The sequence below is a fragment of the Numida meleagris genome, chromosome 6, assembly GCF_002078875.1.
Source record: "Numida meleagris isolate 19003 breed g44 Domestic line chromosome 6, NumMel1.0, whole genome shotgun sequence".
NCBI classification, from domain to species: Eukaryota; Metazoa; Chordata; class Aves; order Galliformes; family Numididae; genus Numida; species Numida meleagris.
Genome location: NC_034414.1, coordinates 3322568 through 3349527, shown reverse-complemented (window position 1 = coordinate 3349527; position 26960 = coordinate 3322568). Strand labels below are relative to the sequence as shown.

General features: G+C 46.5%; 1 protein-coding gene across 9 annotated transcripts in view; it reads right to left on the bottom strand.

Annotated features, from left to right (window-relative positions):
* NAV2 (neuron navigator 2) overlaps positions 1-26960 on the bottom strand; it is a 334129-nt gene that overhangs the window by 187313 nt on the left and 119856 nt on the right. For 2 of the 9 annotated variants that reach the window (XM_021401006.1, XM_021401008.1), the window contains exon 1: positions 2078-2887. The exons of 5 other annotated variants lie outside the window; for them this stretch is intronic. In XM_021401006.1, the coding sequence (XP_021256681.1) occupies positions 2078-2332 (255 nt within the window). In that variant the 5' untranslated portion in view covers positions 2333-2887. Of the gene's footprint in view, positions 1-2077; positions 2888-26960 lie in introns of those variants that run through there. 2 more of the 9 variants (XM_021401007.1, XM_021401009.1) reach the window with 1 other exon arrangement.

Here is a 26960-nt window from a genome sequence, read left to right as displayed (position 1 = left end):
GTCACAAGACAGGTGCCATTCTGTTCTGTGGTTCTAAATGCTAACTGCCACAGGAAGAATCTCCCTTTCCACCCCAGCAGGGGCACAGAGGATGTCAGGCGCCTCACAGCGAAACGGCAAGGGCCATATTTTTGTTTGAAGTATCCAAAGAATCAAACAATCACCCCATACGGTACAAACAACTATTTGAGATAGCTAGTCCTAGTACAATCTTTAAAACGCAGCCTCAGCAGGCTTATCACCAGAAATCACTTCTACACCTGAATGTAGCTGAAGATTCCCTAGGATAAAAAAGCTTCTGCTACCAATAAGCCATCTGGCGGCTGCTCATCCATTCCGTGCCTCCTCCCACTCCTTCATGGGGGAAGGGAGGAAAAGAGAAGAGCAGCGCCCTTGGTGCAACCGATCTGGAAAAGTCTCCCGTTAATATAGATCCAGATTACCGGATAGCAAAAACCTGCATGCCAATGCAGGCACGGAATCAAAGCTGTATCAATAGGAATAACATAAGAGGGCCGTGTTTATCCAAGATCATGGATAGTAAAGCAAATCTCACTCATGCACACCTGAAAAGGTACTGGCCATCTACTAGGACTTCTACCTTGTTATTGAACACAACAAAGCCTTGGATTTCTCCCTGTGCTAAGTTATTCAAACCCTCAAATCATCTGACACTTCATAGCATGTAAAAGTAACAAATGAGCCCTAAGAGCCTTTTGTCGCTGGGATACACAAGATGTGTTTTGTGCCACATCTGCACAGTAAGAGTTAAAACCACCACACTATCTTCCTTTCTGCTGTGGACGGCTCCCAGTCCACCAAGATCTCCCCAATTAGGATCTGTTAAAGGATCAGAAAGTGCTTTAGAAAAACACCTTTTCAGAATGTAAATTTCTATGCAGGAACCAAGGTGTGTCAGAGAAAGCGCTGCACATAATGAGATTTTGCTGACGTTTCAGTATTACAAGGACAGACACCAACACAGGGAAAAAACAGCATTTGCTTCTCTCCTGAGCATGAAGTGATGCCCAGGTCAGCACCTGCTGCCGTCGCCCTAACACCAGCACTTGTCTGCCTGCTTTTCTGCTCCCGCTCCCTGAGGAGCTGCTACAGGCCCTGCTCACCCTGGCTGCCAGCAGAGAAAGTGCAGCACATCCTAAAATCCAGGGCACCAGGCCAAACACGCCCCAGTGGCAGTCACGCTTCCCTTAAGAGAATGGGGTTACCGGGCCATGGACTTCAAAACGCAGATGGCAGGGCTGACTCACTATTCTTGTGATCCACCATCATTTCCCCATCGCGTTATAGCGGTATCACCTCCTCCTGGGCTGAGATGCCCGCAGGGAAGCTTGTAATGTACATGGCTGGTTCCAAAATCCATCGCACTGCTGCACAGCAATCTGCACAGCGCTGATCGATCCTGCCTGCTGCAGAGGCAGCTCTCTGCTCACGCCGTGGCACGCGAGCACACACTCTGCAGCTAGGCAGCCTGAGACACGCTGGAAGCATTGCCGTGCTGATAACGGAACGGGCTGAGGAGCGTGCGCTTCTCTCCCTGTGCGGGAAGCAGCATGTGTGAAAAGACAATAGGTTGCACTGCCATGTGCACCGGTTTTCTGAAAACTGCGTGCTGGTGATGTGCTGCATCCATGATGTCATTCACATATTGCATTAAAGCAGGCGATCCCGCTTGCACAGCCCTTCCTCTGGAAGCCGTTTCACCCAGCTGCACTGTGAACGGCATGCACCGTGCACACAGCACTGCCTCCCTTCCACGCCGAGCGCTGACCGCTCGTAGCCGTGGCTCTGGCACATGCTCACAGCAACCGGCAGCCACCACCAAAGGAACACAAAGAGGACACCCCGCCAGCAACACCTCTACCTGCGCCGAGTCCCGCAGGCTGGCACATCCCAGCACCGCCCTGCTGCGCTAACACAGCCCCGGAGCCGCCCCACGGCCACAGGTGCAGCGCTGGGAAATGCAGAACATCCCGCACGGGGTTACCAAACCCCGCGGCACGCAGGCAATAGGAATAAACCCTCACCTACACATCCCCAGCATCGGGCACTTTCTTACCTGAGTGTCAAACGTGCTTTCCACCGAGCTGCCCTTCCTCGGCGGCAGTCCATCCCCGGCGCTCTCCTGCCCGCTGGGAGACTTGAGCGGGATCTGGCTGGAGTAGGACGGCTTCACCTCCACCCTGCTGCCGAACTTCAGGTAGCAGGGCTGCGGGATGGCCCTGGCCGCCGGGACGTGAAGGATGGGAGCGGCGCTGTGCACGGGTTTGGGCAGTCCCGACTTCATCTTGGAGGCCACCAGGATGGCTGGCATCTTCTCCTCCGGCTTCCCTGGCGCCTGTCTCTCAGCAGCAGCACGGCAGGCAGCGGGCGGGGAGGGAGGGAAGGACGCGCTGGGAAGCTGCCGGGCGAGAGCGGCGGGGCTTACTGCGGGGACGGCCGAAGGAAGCGGTCAGCCTGCGGTACCAAGCGGCCCTACGCCAGCCTTCCGTCCACCTGCCGCTCCCTCTATCTCAGCTCCCCACCGCCGCCCTCTGCCCTGCTGCTGCTGTCAGCTCGCTCCTTTCCTCTGCGGAATCCTCTCCTGGGAGCTGGGACTTTCACTCCATCATCCCCGCGCACCTCCCAGCCCGCGCCGCTCGGGGACCTGCTGCCGCCCGCACGGGATTGCCAGCTTAAGATGTCTTTCTTCAGCCTTAACCAAGAAGCAGATGTAGCTCAGCGCGCTAAGGACTGATGCCCTTGGACACGAGCCTCGGGGAATCAAGCTCCTTAAGTCTTAATGCTGCGGGCAGGACGGCGATGCCGGAGCAGGAGGAGGAACGGCTGGCGACCGAGATCAAAACGCAAACCCCCCCTCCCCGGATCCCCTCGCCGCAAAAAAACCCAGCTGTCAGAGAGCGGGGAGGGAGCGCGGCCGCCTCCCCATCGCTGCGCCCGCCCCGAGAGGCGCGGAGCCGCCGAGCGCCGTGCCCGCCCCGCGGGGAGCCGAGACGAGCCGAGCCGGGCCGAGCCGGGCCGCCCCATTGGCTCCCGTGATGCGGCCGGAGCGAGGGAGGAGCCTCCGCCTCACAGGCCCGGCCCCCAGCCGGCCGCTGCCGGCGGTTTTTTTCAAAAAAAAAGTGCTTTCAAACAAAAACACCTGGAGGTGACTCACGGTTCGGGTTTTACTCAGGAAAACTCCCGCCACCGGGGTCAACAGGAACTGCAATAGGCGCTGAGTAATCCGGCCTCGCTAGAGCGGGGCTCCCCAGCGCAGCACGGACACGGGAGGTGTCTCCGGGATTAGGCAGCAAGAGTAGGATTTAGAAACCTGCGCGCTGAACCCTTCTGGGATGTCATCTCAAATGACTCAGCCAGGGTTAAAATGGGAGGACTGGAAATTTAAGTCGAAATGCACGTTCTACTCGTTTGATAGGATGAGTGGTGATGGCCTCAAGTTGCACCAGGGGAGGTTCAGGTTGGATATTAGGAACAATTTCTACTCAGAAGGAGCGGTGATGTACTGGTGCAGGCTTCCCAGGGAGGTGGGAGAGTCACTGTCCCCAGAGGTGTTCCAGAACCGTGGGGATGTGGCACTGAAGGCCGTGGTCAGTGGGCACGGTGGGGTGGGCTGGGGTTGGACTTGGGGATCTTGGAGGCCTTTTCCTGCCTTAATGATTCTATGATTCTAATTAGATATTAAGGCACTTCACTTCCACATTTTATTAGGTTCAGGCCACCAATGCCAGACGCACAGAGCTTGCCAGGTTTTGTTGCTCTGTTTTCATTTTTGGAAACTGGCTAGGTAACAGTAAACCACAACAGATACAGAGTTGATTTGAGCAGAAGAAAATGATTCATGTCACTGCTACTTCAATAACCACTGAATCCGATGATGGTGCACTGAGTATTCCACAGATAGAGGAAACGACCTTCTTTAATTCTTGGTATGCAGTCCTGCCACCACAGTGAAGAAGGATGCTGGCTAAATCTGGAAGGATCAATTTGGTGCATCTCTGGAAGTGACTAATGACTATTTTCTCCTAATAATTCTTATATCTGTTTTTAAGGCTAGGAATTTTAAAAGAAAATACTTTTCTCCAGCAGTCAATGAGATCCGGAGGCCTATCTTCCTTCCGCTGCTTGAAAAGCCCAGCCAGCTCTCCTTTCCCCTGTTTTGAATCGCCCACATTTCCGTATCTCAACTTTAAAATGATTAAAGTAGCATTAAAAAGCAGGCAGAACACACGAGCTTCACTCTTCCCTGCTGGAAATGTCAGGCGAGCCACTAACTAGGGGAACATTCCCTTGCAGCTGCAAATTGATGAGGACTTTTGCCTGAATAATCACAACAGTCTCCATTATCTGCCCGAGGTCCAGCAGGCATCCACCCGCTCCCTCACTGGGGGGATGTGGAGGGAGAAAAATGCTATAAAAGAAGCATTTTGTTGAACAAGACCTGCCAGAAGGCCAGCTGTCCTATAGACTCTGGGCATATCCAGCCTTGGCACTACTCCATTAACTTAAGTGAAGTTATGACAGGAATAAATACGGGCCTATTTTTGGTGCGGCAGGCATTTTGCACATTCAAATCCACCCGCTGTCACTGATCGGATGCACAAAAGCTTAAGCTGGTCTGCAGATGTATGTCACCATTTCATGAAAGAACTGTAAAGGTGTAAATGTCATCAAGCTGCGGGTTTTTTTGGTTTATTCCCAAAAGAGGAACTCCAGAGGTTAGAAAATAGGAATGTTGGTAGAGGCATTATATAATTTGGCATCCTCTCACCACACAGCAATTATAATCTGTACATGTGAGTTCTCTATATAGAGCAAAGAGAAAAGGAGGAAACCTTGGTTCTGTTCCCAGCCCTTTCCACCAAAATCTTGTCTGTATTACACTAATTCTCATCTAAACCCCCTTTAGTAATTCCCTGGCATGTTTCTAATTCACACTGGGTTTAATTCCACCTTATTTTTATAAGTGTCATACTTTAACATGACAAGGTAAGTTCTATCTGCACAAGAAACACCCATTGCACATCTCTGAAGACACATAAGTTTCACTAGCAACACTGCAATGCAGGCAGAAACTTCCAGATGGTGACACAAAATGGAGCATTTTAAATGAGTATCTTCTGTAAAGCATTCACAGAATCACTAAGGTTGGAGAAGACCTCTAAGATCCCCAAGTCCAACCCCAGCCCATCCCACCGTGCCCACTGACCACATCCCTCAGTGCCACATCCCCACAGTTCTGGAACACCCCCAGGGACGGCAGCCTGTGCCAGTGCATCACCGCTCTTTCTGAGAAGGAATGTGTCCTAATATCCAACCTGAACCTCCTCTGGTGCAGCTTGAGGCCGTCACCTCTCGTCCTATCGCTGTTACCTGGGAGAAGAGGACCCCCACCTCACCACAACCTCCTGTCAGACAGCTGTAGAGAGCAATGAGGTCTCTCCTGAGCCTCTTCTTCTCCAGACTGAACCATCCCAGTTCCCTCAGCCGCTCCCCATAAGAGCTGTGCTCCAGACCCCTCACAGTTCCACTGCCTTTCTCTGGACACGTTCCAGGGCCTCAATGTCTTTCTTGTAGTGAGGGGCCCAACACTGAGCACAGCAGTCCAAGTGTGGCCTCCCCAGAGCTGAGTACAGAGTGATGATCACTTCCTGCTTCTGCTGCCTGCACTATTTCAGCACTGTTTCTGAACAAGAACATTTCACATTTTTGTAACTGAAGCATGAACTGTAGGAGCTGGCATCACAGCTGCTCTGTAATCACTTGCCCACGTCATTCCAGGCTGGTACTTTTTTTTGTTTCATGATGCATTTATCACTGAACCATGTGACCAGCATTTTACATAAATTTCACTCTGGCGGTGCTTTACTCAAAAGCTACACACATTTGCACTGATACAGCAAATGCATCTTGGACTTCATTTTCCTTAAGCTGCTTTTGGATCTGTAGCCATGTCAGTTTCCCAGAATCTAACAAAAATGTGGCTGAGCTGGCTGGGGACAGACATCCTGACAAAGGTGCTGTGATGGGCTTTGCAAAGGCTCATCCAGACTTAAACTCAGCAGAAACAGAAACGGAAGGGATGTGGGATGCAAGAACTCATTTCACCTGACACTTTCTGCAATGCTCTAAGTTTTGGACGTATATTGTAAGATATTGTCTGACCCTACTGCAGTTGCAGCAGTGACCACTGTGTAATATATATAGGCGTGAATAAACTTTGTTATCCCAATAGACTGCCTTTGTCACACCAACTTCCAGCTTACCTTGATTCACTATCTCCTAATGTCTGTCATCACAAGAATAAACATAATCTTTCCATGCTACCTAGAATAAATATTTCAACGCTGTTTTAAAAGGATTCTTGCAAATCACATCTTTCCAACAGGGAAGTGCATCTGGGTATTCTTAATCATGTTTCCTTTGTTTCCTCAAGGTTAATAGTGCTAGTACTCCTATATTATTCTACGCCTGATTTGACATTGTCCAAGGCTTCATGTATTTGGAAAAGCTAAGATGACATCTTTGGCTATTTCGTGAAGACTAGATAACCACAGCTCAAAGGAAATGGTGAGTCACATTCTCACCTGCTCTAAATCAATATAGTTTCACGACAGCCAACATCAGAAGCTGACTTCCAGATTATAGCTATTTACCAACCTTATTTAAATCGCTGTTCCAGCCCTGTCCTATATTCGCATTTTCTTCTTTCCCATCAGTACACATTCCCAATGAATTTGCATTAAAACAGCCCTCTCGTTTCCCGAGCCCACGCACACTGTTCAGCTGATAAGGCGCAATGCAGTTCTGGAGCCACGGAAGCTCTGCTCGTGGTGCTCACCAACTGCCAGCTACATCTCAAAGAAACACAAATACCAGCCCACACTTGCAGGCTTTGCCAAGTACACTTTGCAACCAAATCCGATGCCCAGGCCTTTCCAATCTGCGGGCAGCCACTCTTCCCCAGAAGCCAAAAATGAGCATTCCCACGGGGCGGCCACTTGGGAGTGTTTCATTGCTGGAGGTCACTTGCAATGCACCACACGGTGTCAGAATGATTAATTGCAACGTTACAAGCACCATCTTTTCCTGTATGTATTAGTAGAGCGTGTACAAAAACCTGGGTTGTTCATAATGACATAAAAGGAAGCACTGAAAGGACTTAACACAATGCACCGATACGAATGCTGCCAACCTCCACAGCTCCTTTAAAGAAAGATTTGTCCTGATTTAATATTTAGACAAAATAAAAGCACATTCTCAGAAAGGTAAAAACTAGGGGTAGACTAATGGTCCTACTGCTACGTACCCTCATGCATGCTAAACCCAAGATCCTCTTCTCAAATGTTCTGATGTATTCTTTGTTCTCCCATCAGCAAACTAATAACTGACACTCCTACTCATTTACGAGTGATTTTTCCAGCTTTTATAACATCAGTCACCCAAATATCACAACAAAAATCAATGAATGTTGTCCTATTATTTTGGCTTCGTATCAAAGCAAAGGAGATAATGATTAATGTCGTATCTCAATATTTAGTTTAACTTTTTTTAAGTGACAGGATATTATTCTATTCTAAGGTTTCCTGTCACCTGAATTTTACCCATTTTTTAACACTGAACTTGCACTGTTAAAAGCTGCAGTGCAAAGACCTGATGGCATTGCATTTACCTTTCACATCCTATCATATGATTTTTAATAATGCATCTCTTGATGTGTGGAATGTTTTCCAAGGGTGTCAATGTTGAAACACCACGCAGCCCTATATGCTCTATCACTCCCAAAGAAGATCTGTCTGAAGCTTCTCAGTGGAAAACAGACAACAAACAGAAGATGCAGCAATGAGAGGTAATTCTTCTGTATTTCGTTATTTCCTCTTGCCATTCTAGAAGTAAGATCATTGCAATACGCAGAGAAAGAAAAAAGAATCACTGGAAACTGAAATGGCTGTGCTCTAAAAGCAGTGGAAGCCAACAACTCCTGTCACAACAGCAGTATATTATTAGTTGTTGGCAAACGAGCTGGCTTGTCGCAGGCCAAGTCCTTACCAGCTGCTCTGGTCGCTTGCACCCTGGTTGAGATGTGAAACAATGACATTGCAGATGCTGAAAGAGATGCTGCTGAATTTCAAAACACATCCATCTGTTAAACTTCCTAAAATGACTTAAAGGAGTTGGATACAATAAGCCCATCTGCTACCTCAGCATGTTAAAAATTCAGCTGGAAAACAGCCGGCAAAATATAAACCTTTTCTGATAGCGATCCACAGTGAAGCTTCAATACACATCTAACATCTGTTTCACCTTCATTCACACCTCCAGATTCTGCAGCCTTGGCATCCTGAAGAATCGATGCAAGTCCTGACCTTAGCCATAACCTGTTTCTCCTTATCTCACTGTTACAGTCTGTTTAGAATGTAATCGAGCATCCGTCTTTTTGACCTTATCATCCTCAAAAAGCATGTATCACGCCTGCTCTCAAAAAAGAACCAATGTGGAGACACACCATTTCTCTCTCTGTGTGCCAAGTCCATCTGCTAACAGAAGGACTTCAGATGAATATCCACATGGCATCGTGGTGGCAAGAAGACAACTGCATCTCCAAGTAAAGCAACACTGACTTGAACAACAGAACCAGGCTTTGCATGGCAGAGCCCAACTGGAGGGTAAGGGCCAAGGGGCATAAGCTGCAACAAGAAGGGCAGGTTGTGTCTAGGGAGAAACTGACTCACTGGCAGGGCCATCAGGCAGGGGGGCAAGTTGCCCAGAGAGGTTGTGCACTTTCTGTCCTTGGATGTTTTTGCGGCCCAACTGGATAAAGTCTTGAGTAATGTGGTCTGATCTCAAGCTTGATCCTGCTCTAAGCAGAAAGTTGGATTGGAGACCTCCCAAGGGCCCTTCTGAACTGAAATAGCCTATAATTCTTAAACAAAATAAAGAATAAAATAAAACCACCCGGATCCATTAGAAGAGGCTCAAATGGAAATCTGGTCTCAACACTGAGCAGGTCCACTACCACAACATGCACAGGCAGGAGCTCCAGCTGAAGCTACTAGCAGACTAAATTTTAGGAAGGAAACCATAGCACATGCTTAAGTGTGATTTGTCTTTCCATTCTTCTCCCACATCTCTTACAATGATAAATGTGTTATCACTTTGAGTGATGTGAACAGATGCCTATATTTGCAATTTACATTAACCTGTACCCCATGAACAGAGATTTCAACACAAAATGCAAACCACAACACATTTTTTCACCCTAGGGTATCATGAAGGCGTAAACTGCAGCTCCAAGATGTCCCAGGGAGTTCCTTTGCTACTTGGTGCATTCTCAGTAACATTCTTAAGGCTTCAGGATTTCATCCGCAGAGACCAGGTAGACAGCTGACAAAACGTAAGATAGGAACAGAAATATCTTCCACAGACCAGTGGCCAAAGGCTGGCAAGAAAGCAGCAGAGTGCAATTAATAGCAGTTAGCTGTTCCTGTCTTTTTCCAGTTACAGACTCAGGATAAAATGGCATATTAAATTACTTCATGCAATTCTGGACCACCTAATGTTAGAGGAGCAATGGGAGCATGTGTTGCTACTGCTAATGATCAGAATTAAAAACCAAAATAGCAACGCTCCCTTTTAGAAGCGAGATGATTTCCTGTCTCAACCGCTGACTTTCCCATTGCTCTGACAGAAATTCTCTGTTTCTTCAGAGGATCCGTGGGCTGAAACCTTGAACGCGTACATGTCATCACACTGAAAACCTTCCCAAACATTCTGGGGCGCCATTTTGGGGCTTTCAGCATAAATCAGTCTATTTATCCTTGGCTAGTATCTCTTTTCCCCTTCCCCACAGATGCAAAATAACTATGTTTCTATTTAGGCTTTTTCATTTTCCATCAGCTGCATCCGCTTCCAAAATCATCAGCATCTCTGTACTGTGCTGTTAGAGGAAAAAACTCTTCTGGACAGTATCACTGCTAGCACAAGAAGAAGATTACAACTGTGTATGCATATGCATGCGTGCACACGCAGATGTATTGTGAGCTGAATAAAAATGTGGTGATGTCTAATTTGGCCTAGGAAAGCCATAACAGCATTTCTACATAAACAGGAAAAGGTTCAACCCTGTTTGCAACACAGCATCACAAAGTCAATCCCGATTCCTCTTACACTGCGCTGAACAGGCATTTCCAATTCAAAAGAGTAATTAGCATACTGTATAAAAATTAGAGCACTAGCAAATACCGCAGCCTTAACCTTGCATTAACAGAGATCAGTGAGGACTCGGCGCTGTAAGCCCACCACTAGCACTCGCTGCCCCGACACGCTGGGTGTTCTGCGAGGCAGCACTGCATCCACACTGCTCACCAGAGGCACCAAACCTCGCCAAGGGATCATTAGCAGCATGCCATTAAACAACTACTTATTATCTCGTTGCTGTATGAAGCCAAAATAGGAAAAAATAAGACATGACAACACCCGCCTGGCAGTGCAAGGGCACCAGCTGGAGAAGGCACGCTGCAGTTCCTCCCAAGCAAGAGATAGCTCCCACACACGGGCACCGTGTCACCTGCACAGGGGTCACCATGCCTCTGGCCGCTGCACAGCGAGCAGGCAGGGGGACGAAGAGCAGATGGCTCTTCGTATCTCCACAACAATTTAATCACTGAGCTCTTGGCGACGCGGACGTGCTGCAGCACCTCGCCAGGTGAGCAAGCTGCTCTTTGCCAGGGGCACAAGGGCAGGCAGGATGCAAGCTGCCCAGCGCTCGTCCGCTTGGACTTTGCAGTTAGAACAGGGCAAGGTGGGCCCAGCTAGCCCAGAGCAGAGGAAAAGCATCTTGTGTTGGAGGAGAACTGAGACGCTGCAAGTCAAAAGCGTGGGATCAGCTCCCAGCTCTGCGCAGAGCTTCCCTGCGAGCGCAGGCGAGCTGGCTGACAGCTTGGCAAACGCCTCGGATCGGGCTTCCCGAAATAGAAACAGCACAATTAGTTGCTGCTTTGGAAACACAGCTCTTCATTTTATGAATTGCAAAGCCAGATAATAATATCTTCACGCTGCCCAAGGAAACGCAATGGCTATCTTCACAGGAGGCCCCTGGGTGCAAAGATGTTACCAAAGGATTCAGCTAAATATGGAATTCACTTCCACTGAGCACTTAAAGTTGGTCTGCATTGGTGTAACATATCCCTAAAGGCAGGCTCCTCTATTAATGGGACGTGGAGAGGCCTTCAACAATAAGATGTGGACAAGTCCAAAGGAAGAGAGACCCCGAGGCAAAGGCAGCAGCTATTCTGCTAGGGAACAGAGGCTATTAAACACAGCATCTTTTACCAGTCTCACTTGGAATTCAGAAGCAACCAAAAAAAAAAAAAAAAGTTTCAATTGCTCAAATCTGGGGGCTCCATAAGCGGAAAAAAACTCCAAAAGTCTAAAACCTGCAGAGCACTACAGGAAGGGTACACCTAGCATCAGTCCTCTGGGTTCTCTGACGTATCTAGGGACCTGCACAGAGTGAAACAGAACAGTCGGGGCTATTTCCAGCGCTGTATAAATCACAATCAGGAGAGCAGGCTACAGGGTCGGGGGAAAGCCAATGTTTCACAAATAGACAGGCAAACCTTTAGGAAAAAGTGACGTGCATACAAGGTAATGAAGAGCAGAAATAAGCAAATAATGTATAATAAATAAATAATATACATTCATGCGAAGCAATAGAAAATAACGGTTTTCTCTTTTGATGTGATTATCCACTCTGATTCCACGTTTACAGCGCTACTAAGGCCCAAACAAACCAGAGCGGAGAGAGTTATGGAGATAATGCTGTTGAGGGAAGTAGAAAATACAGGAAGGTCCTGTTGTATCACTGCTTTCACTCTCAGTATTTCCATTCCCAGCCTCACACACAGCAGAGTGAGAGAACTCTAAAGCTACTTGGAACTTTGAAAACTTAATTCTGCTCCCCCAGTCCCAAAACACGTTTGTCCTTTCCCTCTTACAGTTTGCCTCTAGAACCAGAACAGAAAGGGCAGCAGCTTCAAACTTATGTCTATACACACACACACAAATCTTTCTGCATGGCAGAGCTGTGCTAGGAGCAGATAATTATGGCAAATGAAAGGCATCTCGGAATAGAACAATGTGGAAACAAATTCAATTGCTAAGGACATTGGCTGAAAACAGCCCTCAGAAACAAAGAGCCGGCTGCATTAGGACAATTTTTCATACTTGTATAAGTAATTGAGTCATGGGCAGGCTAAAGCCTGGGAGCACAAAGAGAGATCACAAGTCGAAGCTGGAAACTGCCACAGAGGTCCCTCGTTGCTCACCATTCCTCCCACTCAGGGTCTGAGTATGGCACCACACCTTGTTATTAGTATGTAATCAAGATCATTAGAGCTCTTGAATTCAACCTGAATACGTACCCAGCAAAACCTGGCAAGGCAGCAATAATGATCCCCACTGAGCAGTCAGAGTATTGCTTCATAAGATGCTGATATGAAATGGGTCCTTTGTGCCAAGGGGCCTGCAAGAGGGCTCACTTGAGAGAAAATGTTATCTTACACACTATAAATACATGAAAATAAGATTAGAGGCAACTGTTGTGACAGCAATTAGCTTACCCTATCAATACACCCTCACACACTGCACCTAGATTTTTAGCTCACTAGTGACTCAGAAGCAAGAACAACATTGCCAAGCCTCCTACTTGTGTGCATTTCCTTTGTGCTTCTGTTAGTCAAGTGCTGCCCTCATCCTCACCTGACTTCACTTTTGCTGTTAGAATCCAGCATCTGTCCAGTATTCGTGAGCTGATGCAGAACAGAGTAGCTTGTTCGCTGTCCTACTTTAACTGTGTGGCATCGCACCCGGTGTTAATCAGTGGCAACTTGAACCAAGAGGTCAGCTATGTGAAGCATTTCCACTGAAAATGAAATGTAGTCACCTGCGTACGCCAACTCCTTCCCTGTTACATATTGATAATCCTAAAGATTAACTTAATTAGCTGCACTCATTATTTCCAGTAAGATGTCACCGAGTGGCAGAAAAATGGCTGTTTTTTATGTGATGCTGGGTTTGGATATTTGATACTATTATTTCTGAGATAACCCAACGTTCTTTTTATTCATATCATGTACACTTGCCTTAGCCATGAATGAAAATCCCAAACTGCTGCCAACTACGAAGTGGCAGCTACAGCATGCAGAGATGCGTAAGGACACACTGCAGGGCATGACAACTAGCCACAAAGGTTTGATATGCAGTCTTTCTTCTTTAAGAATAACAGACAATGCCAGCAGGCTAGCTTACCTCACAGGTAAAATTCAGCTGGGCACTCTCAAGATCCAAGGGTCATAGAATCATAGAACATGAAGGCTGGAAAAGACCTCCAAGATCCCCCAGTCCAACCCCAACCCACCCCCACCATGCCCACTGACCACGTCCCTCAGTGCCACATCTGCACGGCTCTGGAGCATCTCCAAGCACAGTGACTCCCCCACCTCCCTTGTTTGATTGCTCTTCTCAGAGATGCCCTTAACAAGAAATAGCAAGTACTAAGAGATGGGGTAACGGAAGCCTTACAGTCTTTGTGCCCACAGTGAAAGCATTGACTCCTACACTGGGTGGATGATGGAGGTGCAGCTGCTGCCACAGTTGAGCAGCCCAAGGTCACGGTGAAAGGGGAGGAAGCATCACAGCCACGGCTAGATTGCAGTTCTGTGTCACAGCCACCTGTTGAGAAGGGACTGGAAGTCTGTTCCGTTCCTGGGCACATCCCCAGCACCCCACAGCACACTCCCACACACACTCCCACTGCCAGATGGCCTCCAAAGGTCTCTTCCAACAGAAATTACTTTAGAATTTTATTAGGGATGCCACAGAAACCCAACCTTTGTCTTCTAGAGAGGAATGCAACTCCCTGTCTTCTTGTACAAGACAAGAAAAAAAAGGAGAAAAAAAAAAGCATCCACCCCTCAAAATAATTATAATAAAATATTCCTGCTCCTATGGAAGTCACCTAAGCATTCAAACTACTGCCCATGAGTTTGTTCTGCTGACAGCTCTGAGTTTACACCTGCTGTTTTTCCTCGCTCTGAGTCTGGCAGGCAACAAGAACAGAAATGGAAATCATCTGTGACCAGACGAGCAGCTGAAATTAACAGGAGCGAGGGAAGCGACAGCGCAACGAAAGGCAAAGGCAGTGTCACGGGCAGACTAGGAGCTAACATTTTCAGCTCATCAGGCAAGAAGCTCCCGTGTTGGGATTTGTGCTATGTTGTTGCTTGTAATTTGGGACATGGCACTGCAACTCCGAATGCTTTATTCGAGGGAGGACAAAAGGCAGCCCCATGATGAGTTCAATTAAGCTTCAGAACATATCATTCACAGCATCTTCTTTGTGGAACATTCACTTTAGGGTTCACCACCGTACCTACCCTGCAAATCTAGTGAGGGTAGAGGTGATCTGCAGCAAAGCATTTTGTCACTTTCTGCCCTTGCTGGAAAGACAAGATTGGGCAAAATGATGAATCAGGCAAGCTGACACATGTCACAGACAGAGACCAGGGCCTAGCGAGCCCTCAGGTAACCCCTCGCACCAAAATGCTGGTGGCAACTCAGTACATTCCCAGCATCACGGACATTACTCAGTCTTTTCTGAATCCTAATGTGGGTCTGGGAAAGACTAGTACTTTTTTACTTATCTGCTTCTCTTTAATAATCAATCTATAATCCCTCTATCCCTTTATCATTTTCATACCCAGGTCTTTAACAAAAAAACATAAAGAACAAACTGCATCTCTGTCCCACCTCATGACGCTGACTCACAGGCAGGGCTGACACAGTGGAAAGACTGACCCAGGCTCCGGGACCAGTCCTCGATGCACATGACTTGCAGTGCCCACAGAACAGACTCGGAGCCGCCGCGGCTGACAGCAAGCCCCTTCCATGCAAGCCATACTGGCACTGCTCAGAACCACCCCCTGCTGTAAGGCACAGCACTTTGGCAGCTGCCTCCCCTCCTGCAGCCCGTGCGGGCTGGGTGAGCCATGCCCGCAGCCACGACCCTCTGCTGCTCGCAGCATAAGTCATCCCGTGAGTCACAACCCATCAGTCCATCCCCGGATCTGTTGTTTAGCGAGGCTGACAGGTCACTGGGACAAGCTACTGGAATAGCTGAATCACCGGTTTTCCAGAACACACTGCTGTCATTGTCCCAGATCCGAGACTGTCCTTCCCTTGGTGTGTCACCGTTTCAGCCTGTGCCAAGCCAGCTACCTCTCAGAGCCCCAGGGCAGTGCTTACCAGAGGCTCTGTTAAATGTAATCATTAAACCACTCATCCAGGCTCTTGGGAAGGAGGCTGAGCCCAGCTAACCAAAGGGAATGAAGTGTAAGAGCTGTGATTCCAGGCCTGCCACAGAAAACCACAACAATGCTTTAAATAAACTGTTAATTGAAATTCTCGCCCGATGGCAGATTCCTAAAGACAAATTTCGAGAGCTGGCAACACTGCGGTAGAAGAGGCTGTTTGCCAGGAACGGCGTTCTCAGGGACACAAAGCATCCTCCCAGTCCCCGCTCCCGTTTGCACAGCTGTCCTCTGGCAGCAGGTCGGATCCTCCCAGCACACCACAAACCCCATCCCACCTCAGTCATCTCAAGGTTCTGGCATTGGGGACTGCAAATCAAACTGAATCTGAGTGACAAGCCTCTGATTCACATCTGAGACTGACATCTAGCTATAACATCAGGTAAGTGCAGGATCAACACGTCAGGTATCAGTGGAGACGTGATGCTGTAGAGTACCAGTTCTTTCCCTCAAAGAAAAAAAAGGATTGTGAATCAAAGGACAAGAAATGTGCAGTACAACCTTTTACTTATTTATTTTAAAATATATGCTTTCTAACCAGAAATAGCCTTATGATACTGAAATGACTGGAAATGGAGCAACTGAGACAAGGCACGTGCAGATCTCCCTGTCAACCGTGCAGCTCAACCCCACCGTTCTCTAGCAGACCACGCAGGTTTGCCCCTTCCTACCTTTTGTCCCTTTCTCTTACTACTTAATCCCCAGATAAATCTCTGATCCTCATGCAGTTCTCTCATTAACGAATGGTAGGAGGGTGAGTTAAAATTTCTTTTGTTTTCTGGCTTGCGATACAAATCACGCCTTTCCAAAATCCACCACCACCCACCACTCGTCCGCTTATTTTTAACGCATTTTACCCAGACTTCCCTAAAAGAAACAGACTCCCAAGTTTCACTTCCCAGCAGACGTGAACAGTGAAATGATTCAAACATCAGGCAGCAAATCACGTCAGAAAATTATTCAATACTACCAATTTTTGCACCAAAGCTGAAGGAAAATGATATAAGAAATGCTTATTGCTGGAGCTTTGTGAAACAGCCTAACTTCCCTCCCCCACCCCCACATGCAAACCACCTACTTGGGGCCCAGTCAGCTATTTACATGGCTCTAGGCTGGTCTCTTCTGCAGAGTAAGAGCTGATTGCCATAATCAGCACAGCACAACAGGAGCACCATGATCACCTTCTGCAAGACTCCTCTGTCCCGGAGAGCCACGCAAGCAAAGCTTGCAGCCACCATGCTTGCCAGAATCAGGCTTAATGAGCCATTCTTCCAATGGACTAGCTCCCATGCCTTTGCAAAGGATGATTGCTAAATATAAAAATATATATGTATTACTATGCCGTCGTAAATATCCATTTTGGGGCATAAGCTTGAGCTTGGCGTATCTTATCTTCATAGCAACATACACGTTCTAGAGAAAATCCCTGAGATACAGGTCTGGCCAAAAGATGACAGGATGAGGCGCTTAAGCGTATGTATCTGAAGATGAGAAGGCTACAGGGGGGATCTTCTTGCACCGTGTAAGTACCTTAAGGGGGATCACAAGGATCTGAGGGATGGATAAATTTGTACTAAGCAGCAACAGAAGAACATGTGGACAATCATCCTAGGCTTTAAAATAGAAGTAATTTATATTAAAGAAAACTAGGGTGATTTATCCCCAGTGGGTTGCTATCTAGTCGTGGAATTTTTTTGTCCAGAAGACCTCTGCAGCATATAAATAATACAAGAGTCAAGAAAACAAAAACAGATTGCCTGGATACCAGTGATACCCATGGATATGTATGGGATTAGATGCTTAAACATGATAATTTTGCTTATGCACTGAGTTTACATTTAGAATCAGTAAGGAATATATTTTCTTCTCCCTGCAAGTTACAGAGAGTTGGAGAGATGACGATTTCCAAGAAACTGTAAGAAAAAAAATGGATACAGTCTTCATAAACTGATGTGGAATACGAGGGGACTCGGTTGAAGACTACCTGAGGTTACTAAACTGTGTGTCTGCCTCAGAAGCAATGGAGCTGCACTGAGGACTTGAGAAAATTATGCTCCCCAACCAGGAAACAATAAACAATCCTGCCTCAAAACATCACACTCCAAATGCACAAAACATCTGGCATAAAGGTGGAAGAGATGAACACGATCCATCTGAGGATTCTGATGGGACAGTTTTAGAAAGGCCCACCACAGAGAACCACAGAACTGTGGGGTTGGAAGGGATCTCGAGAGATCATTGAGTCCAACCCTCCTGCTAAAGCAGGTACTCTGCGGCACAGGTAGGCATCCAGATGGGTCTTGAATATCTCCATAGAAGGATACTCCACTACCTCTCTGGGCAGCCTGTTCCAGTCCTCCATCACCTTACCCTGAAGAAGCTCTTCCACATGTTTGTATGGAATTTCCTATGTTCAAGTTTTAAGCCATTGCTCCTTGTCCTGCTGCTACGCACCACTGAGAAGAGCCTGGCCTCATCCATTTGCCTCCACCTCCCTTTAGATATTAAGAAACACCAGCCTCCCCCAGCAGATCCAGCCCCCTCCACCACGCTGAGCCTCCAGGGAGGCTCCTGCATGCCCCAGTTTTGTCATCCCAGAACACTGCATACACACTGCATTCATCCGCTTCAACAGCGTGTATGAAGCAGTCAGCTAAGCATGGTTCCCAATTTCCACGTTTGGAAAGGCTACAAGCTCAATTTACTAGATGCAGTACAAAAATGTAATTCGAAAACATGTTCTGTAAAAGGTACAACACAAATTAACCTTTTCCGGTGTTTATAACAGCATGGTTATTCTTCTGTTGCATGAAAACTTCTATAAACTTCACAGCTCTTCCCCTAAGGTAAAATTGCCCCGGATATTTAATGGCAATTTGAAGATAAACCCTCTTTCAAAGAGTTGAGAAATTCTTCAGAAATTAGCTACCTGCATCGGAACACGAATAACTCAAAGAACTAGGCATGGGCTGCTTGCTAACAAAAGTCTTCTTGAGGAAAGCATCTTCATTTTTCCTTCCAATTTTCAATTCCCAAGCGCCATGCACATCTTGAGGTATGGAACATCTTTTGCTTGTTACTGCTGCACAGGATCAGCGACAGCTGAAGGCTGTGCTCTGTATTTGATTTATTCAGCGGAAATGTTATAGTGCTGATTGGAGAACAACACTAGCACTGAAATTTGCAATGATAATGACAAGAGAAGTAATATATGGAGTCATGTAGAGTATACTGCCTCTAGGAAAAACAGCATCACTCAGACTTTCTAAACTCTGTCTGTCAGACTCGACTCTGCCCTGTTTTTCACTTCCTTGGAGATGGCTTCCAACACGGCTCCAGGAATCTCCTGGGAGAGGACAAACCCAACCATATGAGATGCTGCCCCACCACTGACAAACCAATTGGACCTGGACACACACGGCAGGCACCATCTTCTCATTAACGAAGCGTTACCCTCTCATCTCTGACTAGGTAAAACCACATTTCTGTCAAAACCTTGATGGATGTGTGCCTCTTGGCTAGCTTGTGCGGCACTTGGCATCACATAGACAGGGTGCTCAGTTCCAACTGAACATGTCATCCTTGTACCACAGTGCAGCCAGGCTGGGATAGCGCTTGTACTCCTCCACACCAGTCAGATTTTCCACAAGAAATCAAAAAAGAAAAGAAAATATGCAAGGATGTGTAAATGTTACAGTGTGTAATTGACCAAAATTCACCCATATTTCCAAGTCTCAAGCTACACATACACACAACGTCGGCCAACGCTCAAAGCTGAGTTTTAACAGTGGCAATCATTATCTTTAATTGTAGCTTGCAAATATTCTTAGCACGTTTTTATCAAACACTATATTTCCAGCCTGTATTCTTAACTAAAAACAGATGAAATCTTTAAATCCGTCATTTACCTTCTCAAAAACCCAGCGAGGCTGAAAACACTTCATGGCATGTAAAAGCTAACTTACTGGATACCTCTCCTAAGGCAATCTCTTGCCAAAGGTCAAAAGCCGGTGGTTTATTTTTGTTGGACCAGGAGTTCTACGTCAGCTCCTTACCCCCATTGATACGAAATTTGAATCTGCTACTGTGGTTTAATCTCTGGGGCCTAAACTTTCCTATACAAAATAGGAGGTCCCTGTCAACACAGCACGATTAAAGCACTAGGCCAGCTCGCCAGCACAGTGTCTAGATAATTCAGCCTAATGAAGGATTATTTCCTGTGGTCATGGTTGGCAATACCTGAAGACGTTTTAAGGAAGAATTAGCCACCGTGATTGTTCTGCAATAAAAACTGAGCTACATTAAACCAAAAGCATGGAGCTATTAAATAGAGTAGAAGAGAGAATGGACACTGCATTACCTCCCACAGAAGTCACCGAGGTTTGTGTCTGAGCTGGGAAAAGAGCCAGATTTCCTTGGTTTAGGACTGACGTCTCCCCATACCCACTGAGCCCCATGCTGCGGTGCCGAGGGGTGTCTGAAGCAATGACTGGCATGTGAGTCCAACCGGGATTACAGGCTAACGGGGGTTCTACCCTTGTCCGCAGTAGAAGCCACTGGGCTAAAAGATAAGGATGGAATAAGGCCAGAATAAGGTCCAGAAACTTCTTCCCAGTGTTCTATGTAAACACTGTGGATGGCCGACTCAATCATCAACAACTAAATCAAGGCTTAAAACAATACGCTGTGGGACTGCAGCACATTCATAGCTCTTAGGATATATCAGCTATCCCCTTTGTGGAGGAGAAACACCGATGCCCGCTGTTTTTGAAGAAAAGGATACATTCCTGCATTAGCAAGTCTGCGTGTTCCAGATGAAGGAAATGAAGGATGGCAATACACCACATCCAGTAACTCAGCCAGCTGTCAGTCTAGCTTGGAAACCAACAGATCAAAAGCAAACAGTTTTTTTTTCCCTGGTGCATTCATGCACAGAAGACATTTTCTTATCATCATTCTTTCCATTTAGATGTGGAAAGATATGCAGATTATTAAAGCCAAACCAAATACTCCAGTTATTCTCAGACCACGCATCCTCCTCACTGGGCACAGTTGGACGCCTGTCAGTGCCTCATTTCTAGCTGTACTGCTCTTCCCTTCTACAAAGAAACAAATGGAGAGCTGCATCAGACACAAGTTTTAAATATACACAATCTAAGCTCTGCAATACAATCGAGCAGCACTGTTGGGCCATTTCTTTGGATCTATTACAGTGTCTTTCAGGCTTGTATAAACACAATGAGACCTTCAGGTCTACCCAGGAGTGAATCAGAGTGTGCCCAGCCTACAGGCTATCAGAAAGGTGCAGTTTACCTAAGGAGAACCTAACAGGTTACTCAAGACAGAAACTGGAACATCCCCTACATGGATTTGTCTCACCTATCATCAGCTGTCACTAAAAAAAAGCCAACACTAAAAATAAAAAAGCACCATGGAAACTTAATTTCTTCCTGATTCTTCCAGTGTTCCTGATTGATATGAGTACTTCTTGCAGCCATGAGAGACATTTTCTCTTAGACTTTTTGCTGTAGTGTCTACAAACTGTTCCCTGCTTGCCATTTCCAAGGCAACCCCATGCTACAATTTCAGTGTTCTGAGGGAACCTGAAGAATACAGTCAGCTGTGGCAGACTGAGCTGGTCCATAAAGCTGCTGCTGCTGAGGGAGTACACAAGTGTGGAAAGCAGAAAGGTAACAGAAAACAGTATAAAAGACAAAAAAATATATAGTATTAGTCTTACTGTTCTTGCAAGCAAAGGGATTGATGCCCAAGATTATTCAAGAACTCTTATTGTGATTCACAGAAGATCACCCTGCACGTAACAAAGACTATGTGGGACTGCAACAATGATTATAGATAAATAGAAACAATGATTATAGAGTATCTGCTGGAAGCCAGGGTCAGCTAAAGATCCCACTGCCATCAAAGAGGAGAAGCTCCACCGCTACAAAATACTTGAGCTCATCCCAGAGTGTGTTCCCTAAAATAGTTCAGGTGAATCACGTCCTAAAACTGCTTATTTCTGTTACTTCACTATAAAAGGAGCATAAGGCAATCAGTTCAAATGTGTATGTCTAGACTGCAAAGGTCCACTGTAAAGAAAGATTCATTAATTCCTTCTTTGAAGAGATTCTGTGCAGAATCGTACAGCATCCCTTACCGCTATGCAGTGGGGAAGTATCTGAGAAAATTAATCGCCCGAGTCTGGAAACTGGGTCCAATTTTTTTGCTAATACAGATAGCCACCCAACTCCTCCCCCGTGTTAGGAAAAATAAAATTGTCATAGTATTAATGCACAGGCACTTGATTAACTCCCAGCACCTCTGCCACCCTGTGCTGCTTTGTGGATGCTAAGGCACGTTCCGGCCATTGAAAGGCAAACAATTGCTCAGGAAGGCAGTTGAGACAGCAGCGCCGTGAGACACGGAAAGGCACGCAGCTGCCAGCAGATCCCCTGACTCACCACGCTGACAGGCCCCGCTCTGCCACCTCCATACCGTGCAGGGCTCTGGGAAGGCCGTGCTGAAAGCATCTGGCCTGTGAGGATCAGAAGCATGAACCACCAGTGAGTACCGGCCACCAGCAGCCTTCTGACAGGCCCACCAGGTTGACCGACCCAGCACAGCCCCACGGGCACAGCTCTGTCCCTTCTGGGGGCCTGCCCCACCTCCAGCCATGCACTTCAGGCTTTTCCCTACTGGGGGAGGAAGGAAAGGGTGGCAGCAGGTTTTGCTCCCTCCCCACAGTAGGCTGTGAAGTGATCTGCATCCTTTCGCTTTTGTCAGAGCTGCACTTGTCTGTCAGATGGAAGCCCAGCTCCCCGGCACACTGACAGGGCAGCAGCACGGCGGCACCTGGTGCTGGACCCCCCGAATTCGGGAGTGGGATACTCCGTGCTCCCCGCACGGCAGGACTTGCCCATTCACTGAAAGCTGTCTGCCGTTTCCCTGGGGACCAGGAGAAAACAGACCCTGCCAGCTTTATCTCCACTCATGAATCAAGGCCCGGTCTTCCCAGTCTCTATGACTACAGCTAAATAAAACAGGGCCGGGGACCACTCGCTGGCCTTGAGTGCCTGAGCCAACGCGAGGCCTGGGTGGCAGCCAGCACCCCCACAGCCGGGGGCACGTCTCACACCCGGCGTGTGGCAGAAGGGCGCTGAGGGCTGTTGGAGGTTTCGCGATGGTGCTGGTGATACCCTGCCCGTAGCACCGCCCAGCATGGCAGTGGAACTAGGTGAGGTCCCTTCCCACCCAAACCATTCTGTGATTCTGCAATTCAATATTTATGAAATACCACTGTCAGAAGAACTAGAGTACTGCCTTCCGGTGATCGCAAGCGGTTCTATCAGCTTAGCATTCAACCTTAGGACTTCATCAAACCGAGAAAGGAGCTGACCTGCAACCAAACCAGAAGAAATACATCTCAAAAGCCTCTGGCAATAACAGCTCCCCCCCAGGAGCACTTGCAGGCTTTCAGGCACGGACCCAAGGCTGTCACAGCTGCACTTTCATCAGCCATCACTCTCCCACAAGGAAGCTGACACATCACTTTTGAATACTAATGGATTCCTCACTTTTTTGCACGAGTTGAAATCCAGCCACTCTAGTAGCAACACGCACGCAGCAACAGGAGGCTCTGATACATGTGCTGTGAACAAAACAAACAAAACTGTCTCACACCAACAAAGGCACCACCAAATAAAACACCCCAAAGCCTTTGCAGAACAACTACCTGCAATGAAAGAAATGAGAAAGCCTTTTCTTGCAATACTAAAAGATAAAATGTTCTGGGATGTCATCCAGAGCGATCACACAACCCCAGCTCGTTCCAGGAGCAGCGTCAGGACTGGGAAGTGTTTTCTCATGGAGCAAGGGGACACAAACACATGGCACGCTGGGTCATTCCAGGGTAAGTCTGTTCCAATTACTTCTTGATTTAAAACCCCAAAGCCCTCTGCCGTACTGTGCTGTACTTTCTGACTTTGTCAGAGGATGGCCACTACAATTTCTAGGTCAGTAGGTCTCCAGCACTGCCCTATGGGCACATTTTCACTAGACTCAATAAAGTTAGCATGTCAGACATCCCCACAGTAAATCTCTCCTATTGTCTGTCGCTTTAGAGAGCCGTATGCCTACATCTATTAAGAGATACTGACAGATTTGCTTTGAAAAGGAAACCTTGCATGGACGTGTACGTTCTAAACGGGTCTGTAAATGAGAGTTCATCATCTGAACTGCATCTGCCTTCCTCTGGCAGTGAGAAACTGAGAAATTAGTGGCCTGTACTATTACGTCTGCTTGACGCTGCAGCAGTGCTGGTGCAGAGCAAGGTGAAAGCCAGGCCTGCAGCACTGCCTGGGACAGAAGCTACAGCTGTCCCTAGGGCTCAGCTGACAGCACGGCAGCTATGGAGAACCTTGTATTTATGATATTGCCATTATTTTTTGTTTTCCATTCTCTTCCTTTTCAAGTAGATTAAACTAATGGACAAAAGCCCTCATTAAAGGTGTCATGCTTAATAATGTGATTCCCTCAGCAGCGTTGGCTTCTTCCTCCCCAAAGAGAAACAACACACATTTTGCAGGATTTAGAGAGGGTTCCTTTGTTCGCTGCTAGTTTTAAATTGGACTTCCCTTTTAGCTGCTTCATTAATTTATCATAATCAGTGCACGAGACCAGACTCCAGTCAGCTTAGATTACCCTTCAAGGTCTCCACAAAGCACAAATTCCCAAAACCCATAGAAGAAAATTAACATTTCACGTCTCCCGCTGAACCACTTGGAAACACGTGGAGATTATTTCTTAGAAGCTCTGGCATTTCTCAAGTGTTTCCCTCCATTTCTTTCTGTCCATTATCACCTCTCACCCGTATAAATCCAAAGATTAAAAAATGATGGGAAAAAACAACTTCTTCCTTTAGTGGAGTTTAATGTGAAAACATACATAGAGGTGAGGATCGCTTCTGATCATCGCACCCACGCAAAGACCACCAGTGACAACCTTGTCAGAGTTAATAATCATAGTTTCAAGGGAAGCTTATCTCTCAAATGGAGAGTTCAGGCTGGATGGGTTTCAATAAGGTTTCTGTTTGGAAACATCAGAATTATTAATTGCTTTACATACAAAAAGTGACAAAAATTTTCTCCACGATGTGAGCACTGTCAAAGATCTTTCAGTGGGAGGCTAAGAAAACACATTCTGCTAGGGAGGAAATCAGGAGTTTTTGTTTAACTCATTCCTTAAGGTCTAGGAAAAGACATTTTGAAGCATTTTAGTGCTATGTAACCAGCACAAGAGATTTTACTGGAGAAATGTTAATAATAGTTTGGTTTCTTAACTTCCTCAGATTTCCATTCATTTCTGGAAACTCCCTAGGTAATATAGGACCATTTTCAGGATGAAACATCTGTGTAATGATGCCCATCTTTCCTTAGGGTTCAATGGTTCGTAACGCTAAAGAAACAGAAATTTCACACTTGGTCAAAAGTGATGCTCTAAGAATGCAGAATGTCACAATGCGCACTGATATTTACACAAGCTGTCACTGGCATTCCTTCTGTATATAAAGCACGGTACTGCCTTCATAATCATCAGACAGCACCAGCTTTATTTCATCTGCACGATGGCACCTCTGAAAGAGATCTTTATTGCTAAGCTGTGATACTAGCTCCATTTGTATCTTCAGGAGAACATGGTTAACCACTTGTTCCAGCAGCATCTGAAAGCTTTGGGCTTGCATCCTGTTCAGCTTGCTAAATGAAACACATTAAAAAAGCCACTTTGAAATGTCTGCAAGTATGACACTGGGCTACTAAAAACCAACATTCTTTAGCTCAGTTTAAGTCAGTTCTTTTACAGGTACTTGTTTCCACTTGGAAATTAAGGAGCGCTCTATGTGCTGCCTCATTTATTAAATCACCTCTGGCTCACATGTGCTGTGCTCTGTTATCATAACGTCCTGGTTCCAGGCTGGAACCCTCCAGTGGTGGGAGAAGCCAGCACTTTGTTGTGTGCAATCAGGTGCTGGTGGGACAACGTGCCACAGGCAGAAACTGCAGCTGCCAGCCTTTCACACACATCCAAGCAGAAAGGATGAATCCCTGATGAGAACGGAATCAAATATGCATGTGTTTTGCTAGAAAGAAGTAGAGCTGATATCCTAGGGATGAAAAATAAGCAATGAGGAACCACAGCCAAGTCTCAGTCCCTTGCACTGTGCAGTATTCCCACAGTAGATCATGATTTTCATCTTCAGAAGATGTCTCCGTCCATGTGCCAGGGAAATTTCAAGAGATGAGCGAAACAGAAGGCTTAAAGATGAAAGTATTTTCTGGTCTTATAGAGCAACTGCTTCAAAGCATCAGGTCATTTGAGCAGTCTCTTGCATGGACACATTCCATACATTCTCCCTCCCCTCCTGCTGTTTTATATACAGACACACACTACATATTGTATGTACTTATGTACAGATTTATTATGTACACATTAAAAAGGGGAAGATGTGCCTGGTGTGCTGCAGCAGATGACTTCAGCTAAGGCGGTCAAAGACTGCAGTCACCCACTTCACGGCTGCAAGTGAATTGGACAGGTCAGGCTTGGAATGAAGAAGCACTGGTTTTTACGGGACCAGCAAATATTTGGATTCATCTGGCTTTAACATGACCACAGCAGAACAAAATAGAGCAGTCACACGGGCAACGGGAAGCAACAACAAAGAAGAGAAGAGAGCGCTAGGCGGCTTTTTTATGACAGCTTTCACAATTGAAAATCTAATTAGGTGGGATGCACCGGATAGGAGAAGGACTTAGAGTTTCACTGAATGCTCAGATGTCACTCTTTCTACTCCACGTCAAAGTGGTTATTTCTGCTCCTCATCATAGGGCAGCCCCAGTTATTTTCCAATTTCCTCAGGAAGGAAATTGACTGAACTTGGCATTCAGCTCTTCAAGAAGTTTCTTTTTCACTTTGCTTATTCATTAGTAGTTTCCTTGCACACTGACTAGATTATGAACTGAAGCACGGTTAAGCAAATAAACAGAGATTAAATAAAGCTGCGGCAGAGTTACATCTCTAGGAATTAAAGCCAATCCCTACACTGCAGAAGCATCTCTTCAAAAGTCATGCTAAGTAGAGTATGCACATTTTCAGTCCAACTTCCATCTAAAGTGGATGACAAGTTTAGCAAGGATAATACCCTTCAAATACTGGCTGATGGGAGAGGCAAGGCCATTTGCTCAATTTGCCCGCAGTATTATCCTCCTGGCTTGCTGGGAGCTCATCCCCTGCTGGGAGCTCACAATAAGAGTTTCGCTTCTGATATCCGTGATGTGGGAGCGTTTTTCTTAAAGATCATGGGAAAGTTTGCTGGTTTGTTTTTTCTGTATTAGTTTTACGTAGCTTAAAACACTGCAGCAAAAAGTAAAGAAGATTAGTTGGGTTTTTTTATGCTGAATAATTAATCTCTCTGTTTTTTGCTAATGCACAGCATACCCTAGAATATTGTACTAAAATTTCACATCTTCTTCAACTCACAAATGTCTTAGGGTGCCGAGAAAAACAGACATAGCATTT